This window comes from Hyalella azteca, unplaced genomic scaffold (assembly GCF_000764305.2).
Source record: "Hyalella azteca isolate HAZT.00-mixed unplaced genomic scaffold, Hazt_2.0.2 contig15661, whole genome shotgun sequence".
Classification (NCBI taxonomy): domain Eukaryota; kingdom Metazoa; phylum Arthropoda; class Malacostraca; order Amphipoda; family Hyalellidae; genus Hyalella; species Hyalella azteca.
The window spans coordinates 695949-718953 of NW_025945503.1; the positions used below are offsets into that span (position 1 = coordinate 695949).

Sequence of the window (23005 nt, forward strand, 5' to 3'; positions counted from 1 at the left end):
AAAATAAAAGGAAAAATTATCATCAGAATGTCTGAATATTTTTCAAGTTGAAGTACCACAAGATAAATGAAAGATTTAAGCTTTAAAAGTCACAACAAATATGAAAACAAAATACGAGTACAAAATAACGAGTTTGTTGGTGCCAAAAGACAAATCACGAACAGGGTTTTAAGGAAGATTGAATTCATAAGCCATCACGAAAGAATGAGATTTATGATAATAATTCACACTGATATGACACGAAAAAAATAAAAAAAAACGCACAAATATCTTCACAAGTAATTATAAAAATTCACCGAATTTTCATGTTTCTATCTCCAAATGTATTTTCAAATTGATAATTCGTCGAGGTTTGGGCTAATGATGTTCGAGAACCCCGCTCAGCTCGATTAAAGCTGCATGTTAACCACGCACATATCGAATAAAGATGCGTTTAGACCGCGCACAGCTCGAGGGTTGGGGTTATAGATGCGTGTGGACCGCGCACAGCTCGAGGGTTAGGGCTATAGATGCGTGTAGACCGCGCACAGCTTGAGGGTTGGGGCTATAGATGCGTGTAGACCGCGCACAGCTCGAGGGTTGGGGCTATAGATGCGTGTAGACCGCGCACAGCTCGAGGGTTGGGGCTATAGATGCGTAGAGCTATAGATGCGTGTAGACCGCGCACAGCTCGAGGGTTGGGGCTATAGATGCGTGTAGACCGCGCACAGCTCGAGGGTTGGGGCTATAGATGCTTGTGGACCGCGCACAGCTCGAGGGTTGGGGCTATAGATGCCTGTGGACCGCGCACAGCTCGAGGGTTGAGGCTATAGACGCGTGTATACCGCGCACAGGTCGAGGGTTGGTGACTGGCACACTACAGAGCAGGGGACCGGCTAGCCACTACACCAGCAGCAGGCACGTGCACCAGCAAAATGACGAGACACGCACGGCATAGCGATGAGGTGTGATGCGATGCGCAGCATGATCCGCATACGTCAACAAGACCTCAACAGTTTGCAATATAATCGTTCTTTGTATAAAATATTCTTACAGTCAGAGCACGAATAAGGCGTTAACTTGGTCGATACATGACAGGAATTTTTTCTAGTGAAGAGACTGAATTTAATCAGTAGGTATTTTTTATAGATGCAATCAGTTCCGGCACATGTTTAGCACGAGACTCAATAACGGTTAATGATAAGCGAGTTGATTTAATAATACTTAACACACTATGTCGATTATGCAGTGTGTGAGCGGAGACACGACAAAATCTGTCTCGGTCGACTAAAGTTCAAATAAATTTTTGAGAACTAAATTTGATTTTGAAAAGCATTTCCGAATATGTCAGAAATTTCCGTATTACTTGAATTTCAATTCTTATCATTTTCATTTATTAATAAGCAGGGATCTGTAGATAGTTTAGTCGGTTTTGGAACTTGATGGTGAACACGACGATTTATTTTTACATCTCATCTATTTTTCTCCAGTTCGATCTTATTGTTGTAAGTTTGAAATCACGATTGAAATCATTACTATCTATATGATCAATACTCAGACTAGAGTAGTCAAACTAAACGCTTAATAGTTTCGTTTATTTGTTATTTGTTAACATCGTGTCTGTTCGTCTGTGATGACGAACCTGTGCTAATGAAATAAAAATCTGTTGTCCTGCCAAAAGTTTTGTCTACGTAATACGCGCGTAATTTTTTCTCGGGCTTTTCGGCTTTGCGACGGAGCTTACGAATAAAAGTTTAATTTGTTTGCTTCCCCTTATCTTATAAGCATATCATCAAAACGATTCGAAATGTAACTGAGTTGCAGACGATTCCCCCTGCCCCCCCCACAAAAAAATACTATAAAGTTCATGTAAATATGAATTACTGAACGCTAATAATGGGCCTGTATGCTTGGAATTTTTGATGAAAAAGTGGAGCTTCACTACAAATTTTAAAGACTTACCGTTGTTGGCGAAAAGACAGAGAGAAAGGATTCCCGAGAAATGTCTTACCTTAGGTTCGCAGCCTTTGTGGACAAGGAACTTGCAAACTGTGAAAGAAAAAAAAAACTTTTTAGGAAGCTCAATAACCTCTAAAGTTGTCGGCAGCGCTAAAGTTGGTCAAAAAATTCACCAGTTTTTGAAAGACTCACTCCTACCATATTATATATAAGAAAAAAATTTATATTGACTCAAAAGTTTTCGTATCGAATGGAAGCAAATTTTCAGCAGACCGGTTAACATCTTAATTTGTAATTATGATTTCTGATTAAATATAAATAGTGAACATTTATAACAGTATTTAATAATAAATGGATTATGACTTCCTCGATTGAGAGTAGAATTAGCAGTCATTTCCAGTATTGATGCATATACTCATGAATTGTGCATTAAAAAAGGATGCAACCACAATGCACACACACACACACACACGCAAAAAAAAAGAAATTAGCTTATATCAAGCTACGTAATACTAGCTCATTACGTGATAAAGTAAAAAATTAAGTGATAAAGTAAAAATTTTCAGCATGTTATCAATAAGAGTAGCTCACATCTCACTACAGGTCACAATATTCAACATTCCTAATAAAGTTATGTACTCGTTCACTTTTTATTAATCATTGCCAATTTATTTATTGTCCCAAATAAGCTTTGACACTCCTCTGCACTCGCATTCACAGTTTACTGCCCAGTCCTGCTTTGATTGCTACATTCGCTTGCTAGAAGAACGATATGCACAGGCATTAAATTTTAAGTATTTGACTAAATCAAAAATAGGCTGAGATGCAACGAATATTAGCAAAAGTCAATCATGTCGTTCATAAACTCTGTTCTTCATTTCCGTTGTGGTTACTAAACAACAACAGAGATGCAACGAATAATTTAATTCTGTTGTTATTAAAAAAACACCAAAATGAATATGGTTTTGTGCATGATTTGAGTTTACTCAATGATTCACCTCTGCAGCGAGCGCCGAGTTAGACAACGTGTTTAACAAACATGCCGTAAATATATCCTATTCTATTCATTCTGTTATGGTTGTCTACAGGAGAATTTATATAACGTCGTGTTACAATGTAATTGACCCACTTAGAGCGATGACTCACCTCTGCAGCAAGCGCCGAGTTATACAACGTGTTGATCAATCGTGACGAGAATATATCCTGTTTTATTCATTCTGTTGTGTTTATTTACAAAAGAAGAATTAAACTAAAGTCTTGTGCCAATGTAATTGACCCACTTATAGCGATGACTCACCTCTGCAGCAAGCGCCGAGTTTTGCGACGTGTTGGTGACACACGTGACATGGGCGCGAGCGTTTCAACTTCTTCAACTTGAACACGTGGCGCTGAGGCTCCCCAGGGCACGCCTGAGGGAGAAAGTAAAGCTAACGTTAAAATGCTATCAGAGAATGAGGATGAAATTACGGAATTTATTAATACAAGAAATAGGTTTTATTGTGTGGCATTATGTAAGTCTAGTTATCAGCTGAATGAGAATTGAAGATTCATTAACAGATTACGTAAGTTTAATAATTTAGAATTTCCAGTGCATTCCATTTGCACGTGTTTTATCACAGAACAAAAACAATATACACATGAGAAGCGCATAGAAGAAAAGCAATAACTGCTCAAAACAGGCAAATATACTGCTATTAATTTGGATTCACGTCGTTTTATTTCCTCTATTAGCGGTATATATTATGGATTTATGGTATGAGTTCAGGAGAGCAACGCCTCTGCCAGATAGTATAGTCTCACCCCAGAATATATTTTCTATTATCACTCTCATAGAAACTTTATCTAAACAGTTGTTTAGATGGCCAACATCAATAAAATTAGTCTAACAAATAAAACTCAAATTGTTGTATTACCTGATAGTTTTACAGATTTACTCATAAAAAACCGGCCTCTTTTTCCGCTAATGAGATATATTTTATCTATTTTTTATATAACAAGTAAAGGAGACACAGATGAAGTTAGTGTTACAAAATATTTAAAAGCAACAGCTCCATCGACATGCGTGGTGTCTGTCATAAAAAAAATTAATTATGCAATGAGGTGCACGTTTCAGCCCAAGGAATAGCCCATATTTTACCTCGACTTTCAGCGTTTGGGTTGCTAATCAGTGGAATCTGTTTTCTCACAAGTTCATCGAAAAAATTCTGCATATAACATTCAGTGAGAAAGCGTGTCACATCGATTGTTTTATCGACGAACTTGACAACTTCCACGAGTTCTCAATACGTTTGAGGTGACATTAATATTTATAAAATAATAAAGGTGTTGCTTTGTTTTTCAGTGAAATATTAAAAAAATTCGTTGTTTGTCAAGAAACATTGATTATTATTACAATTACTATTACTACTATTATTATGCGAAGCGATTGTCGGGCCTTGTTCGAACGAATTTCGAGGGCACATTTCACATAACTCGAATTTTTTCTGGATTAAGTAATTATTGCACTAAAATAATTTGACTGCATTAATCTCAAATCAACAAGGAATTTAAAAACAAAGAAGATGGCACAGAAGTTCACGACATCTTTATAAACGAAAGAGCTTCGTAGTCGAGTTCCATCTTCTGTTCGATAAACCTAGAAAGTAAATATAATCATTTTATAATCCAAAATTTAAATTCGGACGTTAAAACCTAAAATTGACAAATACATACAAATCAACCTAATATAACATTGCAAAATTGGCCTACCTCTTAACGAACTCAGGGCAATGGGAACTTTTATTCCGCACTTGGTGCAATACTCATACTCTTCAAAATTCTGCAATAATACTTTCAATGTTTTAATTGAAAATTGATCAAAATTCCTTCAGTTTAGCTATCACAAATATCATTGCTGAGCACGACTATGAATAATTCTATATTAATAAAATCAACAAGGTAAATATTGTTCATAAAACGACCAAGAAAAGTGGACCAGTTTTTCATAGCTCAAGAACATAGTGTATACTTATGAGAAACAGTAACAATGTAAGTGATTGAAAATGAATTTAAGATTTGATGCATTAAAATGTAAAAGCGAGTTCTAACCGATTAAAATAGAAGCAAAGAAAAATCATACACCACTTAGTTCGGGATGGGTCAATGAATGTTTAATAAAAGAAAAAAAAGATGATGACGATGCAAATGGCACAAGCAGGATGCCACTGCCACCACCTGGCACAGAGGGCCGGCAGTGCAGCTCCGCAGATGGCACAAGCAGGATGCCACAGCCACCACCTGGCGAGCGTTGAGCGTACGACATGGAAGCTTCACGGAGAACAGGTTCCGAGGAACGAACGCTTTTTGTTTTCTCGTTCATTTTGCCGACTTTTTTTCTTGTTTGCAAAGGTGGAGTCGGATTAAGCCTGGCAACCTCGAGGGGCGGCTAGGGAGCCTGAGCGGCGTTTAAGGTAACAGTACTTCGAATCGAGCGCCTGGCCGCTGCAATGGCTTGAGTTATCGTATGACTTCTTCAAGCGAGGCCTGAATTGCGTCTTTAACCTCTTACCGCACAAGCGAAGGCTCTCTTGATATTCCAATCAATGCTATTCCTACTGCAAAGAGTATTTTTTACAGATGGTAGTAATAACATTGATTGCGGTGAGCTAAAGTCTGCTACTTAAGTTAACTACTCCTAAGCGAGTCTGCAGAAGAGGAGTCTTCTAAAGCAGATTCCTCGTAATCACGGTCACCGGACCAACCTCAGGTGATACTTAATTTTATCTAATACGTATAAAGGTGCACAAAAAATGACACCTTGCATTACAGGATGAAGACAGAACTGACTCAAGTAATTCACTGTTCAGCGCAAATCGACAGACGAGAACGCATACCAAGATTAAAAAAAACGTTAGCTCTTATGTACTTGAGATTTAAAGTGGGTAAAGCAAAGGAAAAAGCGAAAGATTTGAGTGATCATGCAAGCGCCAGCGAACATAGTTGCCAACCTTCCTATCATTAACTACGACGCTTATCATTTGCAGTGAATTATCAAAAATAGTATTAGAGTTATCAAATGATCAAATTGTTTACTTACTCTTGCTGTAAATGCTCGAGTCTTTCATTGCACTAGTTTCACGTAAGCATGCACTGTTTCAAGTAAGCACCTCATGCAATATATATAAAAAAATAAAATATAAATAAAAAACACAGGACACAACGACACCGCACCAGCGACGACGACCCGGAATGCGGTGAGGCTCGCAGGGTCGCAGGAATGCCAGTCAGTGAGATGGTGTTGACGCGTACACCTACGTACATCGATGCTAGAGGCCGTACTACTACAAATGATAACGAGTTCGTAACTCTGCCAATCAATCATTGAGGACTTTTCAATCTAAATTCACCCATCATAGACTAGAAATCGGACGATACGAGAACTTGGGCCGCTCTTTTACCATACCGCTAAGTGTAATATGCCCCTATCGTAGTGTACCTAAGCAAGTTTTGATAATACGGCGACACATTACAAAAGATCCGTAAAAATTTACACTTGACATAATTAATAATTCTACAATGTGATATTTCATATTTTTATCGTGTTTTAGTACATGTATGTAATGCATGTTATAGTCCAACAAGGGTTAAATAACTGAGCCCTAATGGATCATATTGATAAAGAACTTATTAATTCCATTCTTCACAATATAATTTTCTAAGTTAATCGTAAATTTCAATGTATATGAGTAAATTTTAATAATAATTACATCCATTAGAGTAAATTTGAGAATCACCCACGCATCCTTTTGAAGTTAAAAAAGCTTGAAGTTTTAATCTGCTTAAAGCCTCTTGACGCTTCTGAGACTGAAGATCAATCGATAGCTGATGATCAATCAAAAGTAAAAAATAATTTAAATGGGATATGCTCGGGATTAATTTGCTATATCTAGTCAGATGAAAAAATGAATTTAAAAATTAATTGAGAGATATAAGCTAAATTTGCACATAAACTAAAACAAAAGTAAACTTACGAAATAACAAACCAGCGATTTTTGTAATCACGTACTCCTAGAAAACAACTATTATAGTGAACACCTGTCGGGAGAACTCGAACTTGATCGCTAAAAATAATCAGTGTTGAGGTGATTTTTAAGTTGTATTTCCAGTAGCGTTTGGTTCACATCATTGAATAATAATAAGTTTGACATTAATTTGTATGCTGCGTTTCGTGCAGTTTTTGGTGGAAATCATGGTGTAATAGTTTATTGTAGTGAATTCTACGCTGTGCTGCACGCCGTCTTTTTAGTGCAAGTCCAGGGAAGTTTGACAGGAAGGCTATGCAATATCTTCATTAGCTCTGTTGGGTCTTTACGTTGTTTATTATGGATGGAAAAAATTCCATTCAAAACTTAACAGGAAAATAAATTTAGTAGTGAAGCATTGCATCATTTGCAGAAAATAATGTCGAAAAGCTTCATTGATGCGAAAAATTTTCATTGAAAACGGAGCTATTAAGATAATATCGGACGCTGTAAAAGAAAATGATAAAATTAATTTTGATTTTCAAGCCTGTAAAATGAAACTCGTGCAACTTTTAGTGAGTAAAGGAACCGACAGAGTTTCGCTTTCAGTACAGGGAATCCTAATGCTGGAATAATAGGCATAGAAATTTGAGTATATACTGGGCCTAAATTAGATCGATTAGTTGAACTATTACAAGCTCTTGCACGGCAGCGTTAATTAAAGACGCGATAGCATTGTTCAGCTCTGTTCTAAACTCAATATTCATGAGGCGCATAGTCTAGGCTCTGCTTTAATATCGCGGCCAAAGTTTAACCATAAACGCCCCTTTTGTACAAACATGGCTTTGTTTTCTCCGTAGTTTGTTATCTTCAAGATTTAGAGCGAAGCTGTCCGAGTAAATTCCTGATGTTATCGACCGAGAAACCAGTTCTTAAAACAGCTTGTGTTCAGGTATATAAATGATGTAGGCGCTCGTCGTGCCAGTGTGGCAGCTCAAAATGCTCGCTTATATGGAAGGAGTATACGGCCGCTCATCAATCTCAATTATAGTCGTGTTATAGATAAATATAAAGCGGTATACGGCTCTCTAGCTCCCGATACGCGTACCGCATTCGTAACGGTGGCGAACTGTTCAAACCGGAGATTTCGTTATAACTGGATTCACTGCAGTTGGTTTGAACTTGTTTGAACTCCAAGTTATTTGAAACGATTAAATCTATTTAACGAAATAAATTATAATATAATATATGACAATATTCAGAGTGAGTTTAAAGAGAGAATCTTTTCAAAAGCGTTTAAGGGGAGCGTCTAGGGTAAAATTTTGGATTTCGGCTTTTCTGGTTTTTAGTCTCATCTTAACGCTGCCATTCTGACCTATCCAACGGTACCAAAACCATCTCTTTATGTTGATTTATGCGTTCACGACAGATCATGAAAGGGAGGGGGGTGGGGTAGTTCTTTAACAAATAGAATGGGAGGAAATTCGCTGCGAGCACTTTAAATAGAGTGTCTGCTTGAAGTGCACCTTAGTTACCCGCCTGGCGTCGTATGAGGAAGTGTGCATGCAGTCGCTCCCACCATCTTTGACTGGAATCAAGCTCCAGTAACGTTTAGTTTTGTATCCTTGCTACATTGAGTGCCTATTCCGATGCTCGCGGGACTTTGACGGGCTCTACTGAAAAGTTAACTTATTGTCACTGCAAACCTATCTCCTCCTAGAGTTTCGAAGCTACATCAATGAGACATATACCATTCGATTAGAAAATGAAAGATCTACAAACGTCACTTTGTCGTTTTTCCAATTTCGTTATAGTTCGGATTTTATTTTGCAAAAAGTGGGGGAGGGCGGGGGTAAAATCGTAAAATTTCGAAAAATATCGGACAAAATGCTCCCACACCCACAAAAATGAGAAATCCAAAAAACCGCTAAGTGACGTTTGTAGATATGGTCTTTACGCATCGAATGATATGTGTCTCGATGTTGTAGCTTGAAAATCCTAGGAGGAGATAGATTTCTACTGTACCCCCTTTTTTGGCCGTTTTCTAAGAATTTCACGTTTTCTTTCATTTTTTTCGAAAAATTCACACGAACAAAAATGTCTTAGAATTATGTTTCACATATGTGTACCAAGTTTCAGAGTGATCCGTCTGTGAATAGCCGAGATAAATTTTACCCTAGACGCTCCCCTTAAATGGTGAACGTTTTCTAGCAGCTAATGGTAGGTAATGTAATGAACCATTTTTTTTTTGAAGTATTTGTATTTTGATACTACGACTACTTTAGCGCTCAGAAAATTAAGTCCATAAAAGATGTACTTTCATACAAATTTATCTATACACCTGACACATCTCGGTAAAAATGATCGGTAAGGGGGAAAAAAGTGCATTGTGTTTTGGACAATGACCAATTTATTATAGTAAGTGAGTATATTAGCATTGCTGCCATACCTATCGCGCCATAAATCGAAGCAAGAATGTTTCCCAGGAGCTGAGTGCTTAATTAATTAATGTGAACCAATTAATAAAGAGCGATCTATTTTATTGCAAATAGCGCGACACAACGTTCTCCTCTTGTAATAGCGTCCAGCAGGATTTCGTGTTACGTTTACAACCTCCTCGTATTTTGAGAAAACAACAGAAAACTGATGGAGAGTTCATTTTCTAAAATTTAAGCTTATCCCCTTTCTATTCATACATGGAAATATAAACTTTGAGCTTAAAGGCCTGAGAAAAATCGACAACATTCTACTTGTCGTGGTACATATAATAAATTTCATATTGTATCATTTTGCCAGACGTCAACAATAATGAGTTTCTCTGTCCAGTTTTTTCTATTTTAAACGGAAGAAGACAATGACAAGATCTTCAAATATTTTAGAGTATATAAAGTTCAAATAGCCACGTATATACTTTTTATTCCACACATCAATATAAATCATGGCTACGCGTTGTCACCATGCATGAACACAAATGGTATACAAGTGACACTCAGGGCCATACAAATTCAGTCTCGGGAATTTCATGAATGTATAATAGGCAGTTTCTCTGCATCCGTAATATAGGAGTCATGCCTCGAGCGAACGAAGCACACAATTCCTGAGCATTTCTGCACTGCAATTCCACTGCTGGAATAGGTATGAAATGTGAGTGGTATGACACTGATTACTTAATTAGAATAACACAAGCATTGGAGATTGCAATTGCCGCTTCAATAGGAATCTGAAGGCAAAGAGATTACTGAACAATACGATAGGAATGGATATCTATTCTTTGGAATCAGTAACGTACGGTTTTACCTTACAACTAATTTACAACACTAGGAATATTGTACTGATGAATTGTCAATTACAGAAGAACTTAATTCAAGTGCTTCACAATATATTAACTCAAAACTTTTTGCTATACATTTAGCTGAAAAATAGGACACAAATGACTATATTGGATTTTTACCCGAATTGTCTGAAGAAAGAATGCAAAAATTGCATGTTTCTTGTCTCCTAGAAACACGAATTTGTCAAAGAAAGCGTGTCGTGTTAAACATGTAGACATCCTTCCCGGTTTCAAATCTTTAAGCGTTATTTTACCGTTTTTTACGCTTCACAAAATTCACACGAGTAAAATCTCTCAGGTTGGAAATGGTCGTAAATTTTTATAGCGTATTTAGGATCGAGGCACACGATCGACTGTCAACAACAAGTAAAAAAAGTAGTAAAGCAAGGATCGAAATTTTCAGAAACAAAATGTTGGGATTCTGACGTTGGATCACTTCTTTTTCATTACAAACACTCATAAATCATTTGATAATTTTTGCAAATAGATCACAGAGATATTTTAAATAAATCAAGGAAACTAATCCTTCTAGGAAAGAAGAATCAGCCGATTCAAGTCATCCCTCGAAAGATACATAAAATATTTTTCAGTCAACGATTTTGAAATACATTAACGATAAGAACAGGAACGCCAGGTGTGAAATGGTATACATATACGCTTAGATGAATACGGACGCTCATCTATTCATCGAAAAGGAAACATTGGTGTTTTGGGGGGACCGTCCCGATAAACATGATCTCATTTGTTCCATTGTTCGCCTTTGTTAATCCAAATATTATTAATAAATTTGCAACTTCAAGTCATTAAAGAAATAAATAATGGTGATAAATAATAAGTAAAGCAAGATTAACCTAGCTAAGCATAAACGCTCAATCATAAGTGACTTAGAGCTTTATTGTCAGAATTTCAGTTCAAAACGCGCATTAATGTTCAATCGAGATTCGTGTGTTTCCGGCCTTCGCTGGTTTGAACAAACTAACCTCCTAAAACGTTTGGCTAAAAGAACGCACACGTCAATAAAATCACAACGACAGTAATGAACGCACCGAAATAATAATTATAGTATTAAAAAATACTTCACGGCAAAATCGCGGAAGGGCAATAATGAATTGAGCACGACTGATTGATGTCGCATCAAAGAGGAACGAAAAAAAAAACTTTTCAAACATCCTTCAAACATTTTAAATCATATGCAAGGATATAAATTGACCCTATTTCAGTTTCTTCTTCAATGTTTCTGAAAGTAGGAGGAAAATTACATCGCAACGTCCCGCATAATACGACATAATATGCTTGCTATATCTTGGTTCTGTTATAAGCCTTATTTACTACACTAAATTGCGCATTTAACATGGAAATGAAGTTGATCATGTCTACCCAGCAAGATGCAACCATACATAACTCGTTACATTAAAATTTGCCTGTTATTTTTTGGTCTTAGTAAAGCATAGTTTATTATTTATTTGTTCAAGTTTGGCCATCGCTATAAATGTAAAGAGTCCATTCAAAATCGTATTCACGATACCATCTGTGTTGGTTTAATACCTGGACCCAACATATTATTCAGCAGTGAAGAAGAAGGATTCGAAAACCGATCCTGGGGAGATAAATGATTGGAATAACACATACTTTTTTTTATTTTCGATTGATTGAGTCATTATCTTCATGAAAATAAAAAATTTAAATTTCCATCAGAGAGCGCAATAAACTTGGAAGCTAATTTTAAGTTTAATGTGAGTGGAGTGTGAACGTCCCTTTCCCTTGAACTTTCATTCTATTAAAAGTTGACAGCTTAAGTCGGGATTAACGGATTCGGGATGAGGGCGTTTGATAACGAGTTTCTGAAATCCAAGGGATTTTATATTCCAGGAATGACTGGGTTGGACTATTATATTCGTGTGCATATGCATGATGCCTATCGCGTAGGGACATTACCTGGATCAGGAAATATTGTTAGGGAAATCATAAGACATCGGAAAATGTGGCTAGGAATATGAATTTTAATAACAATTTAATTCCAAGTGATATTATTTCATTAATGGTTTTCTTGCTGTAAATCTAGCGATAAATTGGCTGTTCTTTGCCATATGGGAGTGTGAAAGGGGATTTTTAATAATAAAAATTTCACTTACGTTTAATGTAAATTTCTTATTGTGCCAGTGAAATATCACCAGACAAATGGCGTTGGAACAACGTTTAAATAATGTTGATTGAATGAAGCAACGTTGTAAAACACGTTTATTCCGAAAAAAAAAACGGTTTAATAGACGTTGAATCGATGAAACAAAGTTTTAATTAACGTTAATCCAAAGACAAATTTCTAACTCGAAGTTGACTCAGTAAAACAACTTTTTACTCGCCTATTTTACCCACTGAAACGTCTTAATCAACGCCTTCTCAATGAAACGCTTCAATCAATTTTGATTCAATGAAACGTTTAAATCAACGTTGATTTAATGCAACGTTTTAATCAACGTAGTTTCAATTAAACGCTTAAGTCAGCCTTGATTCAATAAAACGTTTAAATCAACGTTTATCCAATGCAACGTTTAAATCAGCTTTGATTCAATAAAACGTTTAAATCAACGTTGATTCAATGCAACATTTCAATCAACATTGATTTAATATCAGATGTCTGACGGGGTCGCACGCGGCTAAGTTTTTGAGCGAGTAACTCGCGCGCTGTTGCAGACGCGCGCTGTTGCAGACGGCAGACGCGCGCTGTTGCAGACGCGCGTTGTTGCAGACGCGCGCTGTTGCAGACGGCAGACGCGCGCGCTGTTGCAGACGGCAGACGCGCGCGCTGTTGCAGACGGCAGACGCGCGCGCTGTTGCAGACGCGCGCTGTTGCAGACGCGCGTGTTGTCAGCGCGCGTCCCGGTGCCGCTATATATAGCAGGCGCGCGGCGGCACAACAACAATTTTCTACAGAAGAGGTGAATTTAGCGTAAAAACATTAGGATGGAGATGGCACTGTAATAATATATTAGAGCAAAATATCGAATTATTTGCGAACAAATGTCAACAGGTTTCGTTACAGACCGGTATTCAATTTAAAGGATTCTAAACCAATAAAGCATTGATATTCTTATGGGTATTAAAGCATGAGAAAATTTGAAACACAAGATAAAAAATAAAAAATAATAACTTGAAATCATTTAAATTATAGAAGCGTTTCTAGAGCATCATACATGCTGAGAATTTTCATTTCCACGTTTTACGCTAAAATTCTGGAGTTATGCAATCGAATTTAATTGATGTATAGCTGAAATTTCAAAGTGAAACTAACACCCTAACTTGAGGTTCCGTTATCCAACATAACCTAGAAAAAAAGAAACCCACAACAAGTCAATATGCTAATTTTATAGCCTGGGCTCTCAAGTGCTTTTCTCGCACTGCCCGACCATGAATATCAAACTTTCTAGCTTCCCTGCCATCGCTTTACTTACACAAATATGAAAAACTTTAACCGGAAAATGAATTTTACATCCCATGTGGCCCAATTATTTTTGGTCATGTGTTATCTAAATTACAGCATTGGATGTTTAATGCGGCACGTTCAATTTTTACATTATAATCTATGAATGTTTCTAAACAAATATTTTTTATAAGCTTGTTGGGCAATTCGTACTAGCGGCTTTTGACTTAGTTAACTAGCGTTCAATTTTTTCACATCTCATTTGACAAAATTCGTCAAATCTCAGCTGCACTTATAACGAGGTATGAAAAAAGTATATTTGTACATTTTTCTCAAATTTAAATTTTTTTCTTGAAGAAAAAACTCTCTTCGTGCATTTTGATCTCAAAAATGTTCGTTTTTACCCAAGTTTTGGGATTACTCAAGTCTCTCGCGACAGCTCGCCGAAGCATTTACGGGAAACTCATTTACTTTTATGTCCAGCCTGAAATGCCCCCTATGCCATAAAAAAACTTAAATTTTTGGCAAAATTTTTTCTTCTCGTGACCTAATTACTAAACTTTGGATCAGAAAAATTTCCTTGAACCTCCAGTCTTTCTGAATTCAGTTCAAGGAAGCGAGTTTTGAAGACATTGTCTGTGTGCTAATCGATTCTTAAATTAAAAAAACAGCTTTTTGTTGAATTTGGAGACAAATGATTGGTAATTTCTCTATCCTAAAAAATACCGAAAGGTGTTTCGTCACAAAAAATGAATACCTTTCAAATTTCGTCCAAAAGTAAATTAACTTTGATCGAAACAAATAACAACTGAAAGTTGTGTCACAGACCCGTTCTTGAAAGAGACAATTTGAATTGAGATTTATGATTAATAACTTCAATGAGCTCTTGCCTATGAGCCCCTGCCTATGAGCCCCTGCCTATGAGCCACAGCCTATGAGCCCCTGCCTATGAGCCACTGCCTATGAGCCCCTGCCAATGAGCCCGTGCCTATGAGCCCCTGCCTATGAGCTCCTGCCTATGAGCCCCTGCCAATGAGCCCCTACATATGAGCCCCTACCTATGAGCCCCTGCCAATGAGCCCTTGCCTATGAGCCCCTGCCAATGAGCCCTTGCCTATGAGCCCCTGCCTATGAGCTCCTGCCTATGAGCCCCTACATATGAGTCCCTACCTATGAGCCCCTGCCAATGAGCCCCTGCCAATGAGCCCCTGCCAATAAGCCCCTGCCAATGAGCCCCTGTCTATGAGCCCCTGCCTATGAGCCCCTGCCTATATAAGCCTATGAGCCCCTGCCTATGAGCCCCTGCCTATGAGCCCCTGCCAATGAGCCCCTGCCAATGAGGCTCGCCTATGAGCCCCTGTCTATGAGCCCCTGCCTATGAGCCCTGCCTATAAGCCATTAATTTCAAGACCATTTACAATTTATCAATCATTCTAACCGACATTGAGCAGCGTTATCGTACAGAAATTTAACGTCAATCCAGACCGAAATTATTTAAGATCCGAAGCGCTATTTCAAAAGGAAGGATCCACCCTAAATTTCCCGATTCTCTCGATACGAGCCCCGCTGCTCCCACACATCAGCCAGAGCACAAACTTTGTTGTACAAGACACGCATCCCGCGAGGGTTCGACTTCTCTGCGCCGTAGATATCAGGTCTCGTCATGATGTATCTCCTTCATCACAGGCTTGCTCAAGCCACGCACTATACTGCACGCTGCGGCGCACTTCACTGTGGTGCGCTGCTACACGCGCATCATTGTGTGCGGTGCTAGACGCACTTCACTGTGGTGCGCTGCTACGCACTCCACTGTGGTGCGCTGCTACGCACTCCACTGTGGTGCGCTGCTACGCACTCCACTGTGGTGCGCTGCTACGCACTCCACTGTGGTGCGCTGCTACGCACTTCACTGTGGTGCGCTGCTACGCACTCCACTGTGGTGCGCTGCTACGCACTTCACTGTGGTGCGCTGCTACGCACTTCACTGTGGTGCGCTGTTTACTTACGATAAACTGTGTACGGAGCCCCCGTAAGAGTTTATTCTGTTGCCAGTCATCTCGCGCCGAGCTCGCTTTATATATCACGACGCCGTCTATTCCCTTCCATAGGGGATTTAAGCTCGATGAATGCGACATTAAAGTGTTTTTAGAGCCTTTGCCTATAGGATACTTTACACTTTGCAAATAAATTGTAACAAAGATTATTAGCAGTAGCCTGAAAACGTGCTTTTCTTTAAAATAAATTTTCGACGAGGTGAATTACATTTAGTATCAAAATAACACTTCTGTGTCTACGAGGATTTATATAAAGGAAGCCAGAATTGAATTATCTTAAAATTTTTCATGTCAGGTGGTCCGGAACTGCAGCAAAGAGATGATGCAAGGAAAGCTCACCTATTACTACAATGCTCCGATGCATCATATTCTAGCAGTCATTTTAAAATTTCAAGATTTCAAGTAGATTACACTCACCAGACATGTCTAAAGTAACAGAAAAACTGAACAAATGAACCCAATCATGAATCATTTCACCTCTGAAATACATCATGTAATAGCCCTTGTATTTCTCTCGCAAATACCTACGGCCTTTGGTTAATATCGGTCTAGATTACCCCGAATTGGATGCTAATCTCAGCATAAATCTCGGACGCGGCCGAGTTCTCATTACCATTACAAATTTGCGTTAAAAAGATACGCTGGAATTAAGGCTGCGTCTACGACTGGAACTAATTTAGGAATGCGTGGTCCCGGTAAGGTGGGATTTGACGAACTCATCGAGTGAATTCCTTGGCCATTTCTTCAGTATTGCACTAAGTTTGGATTTTCCTACAGCCAAAACTGTCGTGTTGTCTTCCTTTAATTTCTGTTTTTTATCATTAAGCGATTAAATTTCTAAAATAATTGATAATTAAAACTAACGTCAGCAGCAACTTTCTCCCTCCGACCCAGCGTGATTATAAATTAAGACAACTACTACACAAGTAATAAAAAACCTTCGTGACTTTTTTAATATAAAAACTAAAATGTCCCATGACAAAAATAACGAATGCATATAAAAGACAAATAATCCAAAGGATAAAACTCAATGGCAAAAAGCGGGCCATAGTTGGCTATGATCTTCCGGGTGGGCTCTCTATATTCAAATGATAGGGTAGACGATGATATCGCGAGAAGGCAGACGATGATATCGCGCTGATAACCGTATGATACTCGAGCTAAACAGCGCCCTCGACACGACGTATAGCCTCGCTGTGGCGGGGCGACGACGCGATAGCATCGCGCCTGCCTTTGCTTTAGTTTCCCGTGAACGCGATTACAAGTTCTGGGTCCATACTTGCATAACTCGCTAAGTGAACGTAAGTACTTACGCTCTATTTTCTTGTCTATAATAGGTGGATTTTGCTTGAAAGGCTGTCAATGATTGGCTGGTGAACTTACGATTTCATAACTTTTTTTTAAAGTAGATATGGGCCCTGGACTTAAAAAAAGCATCAATGGAATCAGAGAGCCAACATGAATGAAAACAAAAACTTGTATCCAGCAATGAGGTAGTTTATAGAATTCATTTGATTTTAAAATGGTACTTGAAAAGATTGGAGAAGATTGCTCTTTTTTCAGCTTAATTTGGTATTCTTTTGTTATATTGAGTATTATTTTTTACGTGATTCCTATATTTCATTTTTTTAGTGAGAAATTCATTTAATAGAACATAATAAGGAACTATTGCATCATTCATTTGAGACCAATGTTATTGTACGTCATACTTCAAATCAAAATTTTCAGGTTTCTTGAGTTTATGAAAAATGATGAGTGTAAACGCCTATTATTATCTAAATTGCTCTACCGTTGTTTTCTGGATCTATGCGTCTGCGTTATTGATTAATTGAAAAAATTATTTTCGCATATTGACATCCTGGTTCTTCCACGATATTTTTTGAGGCAATAGAGTCAGGTGCCAGCTGAAAATACAAATTAAATGTCGACCAAAAAACAGTCGAGCCAAATATAATTCGAGCTTAATCACTTTATGGGACGGTAGCACATATAAAGCTAAAGGTAACGTGGCGAGTGCATCCGCGCTATGCTTGGCATGCGCACGGCCACACACGAACTCAGAGAAATGAGCGACACTTAGTCCAAATAACGATCTAATTTTTGCCCTTGAGTGGGCCACTAAGTTTGGAGCGACACAAGGGCGTATCTGTGCTACGGGCACAAAGTATTTAACTATTTGGACAGAATGACCCAACACTTTTTTTAAGTGCGTCAACGATTCACGGTAGTTCGACGACTGCTTGAGATTATAGGAATTTGAAAACTTAGGCCGCAGCATTTTACTAATACGTAAGTAAATTGAACTTTCAAGTTTATGTTTAAAATATATATCTTGTCGCAATAAAAAATAGGCGTATGCAAGAGTAGATGCAGTATTGATATTTATTAACCGTTTATAGTGATAACTTCAAATACTTTGTAGAGGCAAACAATTAATATGTCGAATTAAAAAACAATCACGCTCTACTCCATGCAGGCGGAGATTTCCGTCGAAGATTTACATTATTTTATTATAATCCGCTTAAACCCAAATCTTTTAAATCCTGCCAGATCATACCTCATGCCATCAGCGAGATTCTCCTAACTAAGAGGATAAATATTCTATTCAGAACGAGAAGAAGGATTTAGTTACAGCGATTCAATTTCCCAGGAATTTGCCTCCATTAAATTCGATGACGTGATTCAAGCATCGTCCGTATTTAATTGAATACATCTCTGAACTCATGTGAATCGGAATCAAAATTTTTGCTAGTTGAGGATTTTTAAATCAACAGTGTAGATTTCTGAAATTGAAGATCGGATTCAACTTACCGTTTCAGTATCACATGAAACAAATTAGAATTTTGCGGAGCATTCTTAACATACGGAAATTACAATAAAAACCAAGCGTAAATGAAAAAAATACACATCCCTGTAATTTCTATCCCATTCTCTCTCGAGTTTTCAGAAAATGAAGAGCAAAGGAGCAATTCGAATTGTCATTTTTAAGTACTTGGAGAATAATTTAGATTTGTATTAAGGTTTTTGATTTCTGTATTTGAGAGCCGAAAGAATTTCCGGTGAACTGAATTGAAACACGGCGGTGAACTGAGAATTAAGAAATACCAGCCGGTCCTTACTGCCACAGGGAACATGAGAGAGGGAATTGGAAAATCTTCTATAAAGCCCGGCTATGTGTGGACAAAAAGAATACAAAAAGGGATATGGACATTGTGGAAGCAAAATTTCCAAAAACGTCTGTAAGTTGAAAGTCTTTGAAGTTGCACTCTCATCAGCTTTTTCAAATAACATTTTTGATGATGAAAAAATGGATATTTTGTGTATATAAAAATATTTTACTCACGGAACCCGTTGCGTTCCTGTACGTTACGTCGTCACCAACCTGCAATAGAAACGTGTATTAATAAATGACATTCGTTTCATCTTTTCGTTAATATATCGAATTCTTTAATAGTACATCTCACTAATACATCTCATTAATAAAAATTAATTCTTCATTCTCGTTTCATCAATTAATAATCATTTGAATTTTCAAGTGTAATAATATCGCAACAATTATCGAATATTGGCGCAAGATTGAAGGACATAAAACTGATTAGGCATAGCGTTGATGCTGCAACATTTCGTAACATTATATACAGCAAGATAAAATTTTGATTATTTAAACCAAGTACGTCGCGTTTTGGACTACATATTGGTAGTTGTTGACAGTTATTTGAAGACTATTAGAGTCCTGTATGGTTTTCTCATCAAAATTTGTACGGCTTTCATTTTAAGCTTCTGCTGAGCAGGTTCATCCCTATAGATACGTTTCAGCGCTAGAGGTTGTGATCGTTACTTTACTATGTAGGGAAAGATTATTCCTTTTCTACAAATTTTTACACATTATTACGCATTTTAGCACATTTTTACACATTCTTCCGAATTTTAACACATTTTTACACATTTTTTCATTATACCACACAACCTTAAGCATTTCAGGGCTGGAGGTTGTGATCGTAACTTTACTATTTAGGAAAGCTGATTACTATTGAAGTTCACGTTATGTTCAGGGTCTCGCATATCTAACGTGACTCTCGCAGTTTTATTTAGGGTTATTAATATGTTCAAATAGTCGGTGAAGAAAAAATTGTTCTCCTGAAATGAGATCGTTATAACTTATTAGTATAACTACTACACGTTATTTTCTCAATATATGGATCATGTAAAGTATGATTAAATTTTGTGACAGCTGCACCACATCCTGTAGATTTGATCGTTTCTCAGAATGGATTTTTATCTCTCACGCAGTGTCATGGAACATATTAATTATTTTCATCATATTTATAAAGAATCATAAGTCACCACGATGTCACGATATCGTCAATGTGACGTAAAACATTTTTATTTGTGGTGAATCATTGACGATCCTGGCTCTTCATATCTGGAGAGCAGGTACAATAATAGTCATGTTATTAATACCTATTATCACTCCACTCATCACTAGTCACACATCCCTCTTCATCACACATCACTAATCATCACTCATCACTTATCCACAGATCAGTTGAACACTGGCAGAAATAAAATAGGATAAATTTCTGTCCGACTATAGTAGGATACAACCCACAACATTTGTATCAACACACACCAGCTTTAGGACCAACACACAACAGCTGCATTTATACGCAGCAGTTGTACCAACAATAGACAGAATTTGCATGAGTACGCAGTAGATATATTGACAATAGTTGTATTAACAATACACAGTAGCTGTATTAACACACGACCGCTGTATTTACGCATGACAGTTGTATTATCAACACGGGATAAAATTGTTCAAACAATGAGTTGATGCTGCATCATACTATGCTAATATCAACATCAAGATCTTACGTCTGGATCATTTAAATCAAGAACGTTTTCAAACGTGTCGTTACAAAACATTTTATTGAAGGCTTAGTGGATTTACTTTTCGTATTGCGATATACAGCAGTTGTTTTATTGCACAAGCGTTACAATAACAACACACAACACTTACATTAACGCACAGTAATTATATTAATAATACACAAGAGTTATATTAATAACACACAGCATCTGTACTAACGCACTGTTAGTACAGATGTTAGAAGTTATATTAACAACACATTTTAACACACAACAGTTGAATTAGCACACAGCAGTTATATCAACACACAACAGTTGTATTAATACACAGCAGTTGAGTTAGCACACAGCAGTTATATCAACACACAGCACTTATATCACCACACACCAGTTGAATTAACACACAGCAGTTGGATGGGTTCATTTTAAGCACAGCAGGGCAGTTGGTCCTAATGAAGGACCAGCGGGTGAGGTTAGCGGCAACAAAGCCACGCCAAATCTTGGGCTCGGATGAGCCATTGGAAGTAGAGTCGTTAAGTGTGATCACTAAATCGATAGTAAGGGCAGACCATGAGTAAATAATCCTGGGGTCTAGAGCAGAATATTTCCATGCAGTATATTGTAAAATGATAAAATGTTAACAATATAATATTGTCCGATAAAATTACAGAAATATATGAAGAACTCGTTGATATATGAAAAAAGGGGATAAATTGATAGTATGCGAGAGAAGTTAATGAGCACTGGAAACAGTAACGCGGACATGGCAAAACAATTGTAAACCCAGGTACGTGAATAACAGGAACCGTGGTTGATGGGTGAGCAATGATGGAACAATCGGGCAGAGCGACACAATAGCCCCGCGGAAATTAACGATGGAAAAACTAGCGGCAACTACAGCAATGGAGAGCCATCTGTGACAACGAGCGTGTCGAGTCATTTCCTGCAGTGTTTCATTGCCATGGCTGTTGTGTTGCCGCTCATGGCAGGAGTTGCCATTGATGAGTTAGTTGCCACTGACGAGCAATGTTGCCATTGAACAATGTTGCCATTGACGAACAATGTTGTCATTGGCGAACAATGTTGTCATTGATGTTTTATGCGATGTTTGACGTGTTATCTTGCTGTGCGCGTCTATTGTAGTTACTGACGCCATTGACGACCAATTATTCTGAAATTTATATTTTTCCTGATCTGATTGCAAGAGATCGCATCCGAAGCAATGATTTTAAGACCCTAGTTTGGTCTGAGGGCAGCAGCACAAACACTCGAAAAGAAGCAAATTGCTCAAGCCGGAGAGGCGTAACTGGGTTTCCATTCACTCAATTAATTTTAATCCACCATTTAGACACGAATTTGGAAACGTAAAACATAAAATAAAAAATCCGAGCTAGGTTTTACAGTAATTTGTTTACGTTTACACTTCAGTAGTAATCTCAACTTTGTACTTTTTTATTATATATCCATCAGCATCATGAATTTCACATCTTTAATCAATAATAAGAAACATTTGAGACTCTTAAGCTGCTGCCAATGCACAAGAAACAACGTATAAACTATAATCAATAATTTGCCTGGACAAATAAATAGATATTTTTTGTCCGGTAACGTCGCTGATGCCGACGACGCATTGAAACTCAATGCAGCTTGAGGCCAGTTTATCAGCGAATAAAATACTCCTGAAGATTCACTGGAGAAAATTCATCAGGTTTTAGGAGCCCTCAGATCTCGTCGGGGCGTCCTAAAAAACTAACGTCTTTTGAGGGCCGTAATGTGGCCGTAAGATATGTGAGGGGCGGGATGTGAGGGGTGGGATGTGAGGGGAGGGATGTGAGGGAAGGGAAGTGAGGGACGGTAAGTTAGGGCAGGCATATAGAGGGGAGGGCGAGTGTGAGAAGGATGATATGTGTGGCAGAACATACTTATTATATGCATATTTATTACATGCATTGCATCCGTATTTTTTATTTCAAATTCGGTATCAGAAATTAAATACAGAGATTTTTTTGCCTATTTATTCATCCTCGACCAAGTCCGGTGAAAACAAAATCACTAAAATAGGAGAAATAATGAAATTGATCGGAGAAGTTTTAGATAAACGGTAATTAAATATAAATTCTGCAAGCGATTTCTTTTTTTATTCAGGGCCACACTCGCAAATTAGGCTTTTCTCCATGACTAAATAGAATCTAGAAATGCCGTCCTGGTTCTCCAGTTCCTGAAACGCGAGTTCTTTTTCAGTACCTATTGAATGAAGTACAAAATTTTCGTTAGCAACTGCGGGCAAACTACACAAGAACGCGTCAGCCGAACTCATTACCAGACCGAGAAAAAATTTGCTGGCTTCTTCAGGTCTTAATTTATTTTGTGGGACGAGAGACCTCTGAATATGACA

The 23005-nt window shown here is 37.7% G+C and overlaps 1 protein-coding gene across 1 annotated transcript in view; it reads right to left on the reverse strand.

Annotated features, from left to right (window-relative positions):
- LOC108674806 (tensin-1) overlaps positions 1-23005 on the reverse strand; it is a 205180-nt gene that overhangs the window by 154905 nt on the left and 27270 nt on the right. Inside the window, exons 2-3 of the mRNA XM_047884582.1 lie at positions 3236-3347; positions 1991-2028 (exon numbers count right to left, since the gene is read on the reverse strand). Of these exons, the coding sequence (XP_047740538.1) occupies positions 1991-2028; positions 3236-3347 (150 nt within the window). The remainder of the gene's footprint in view (positions 1-1990; positions 2029-3235; positions 3348-23005) is intronic.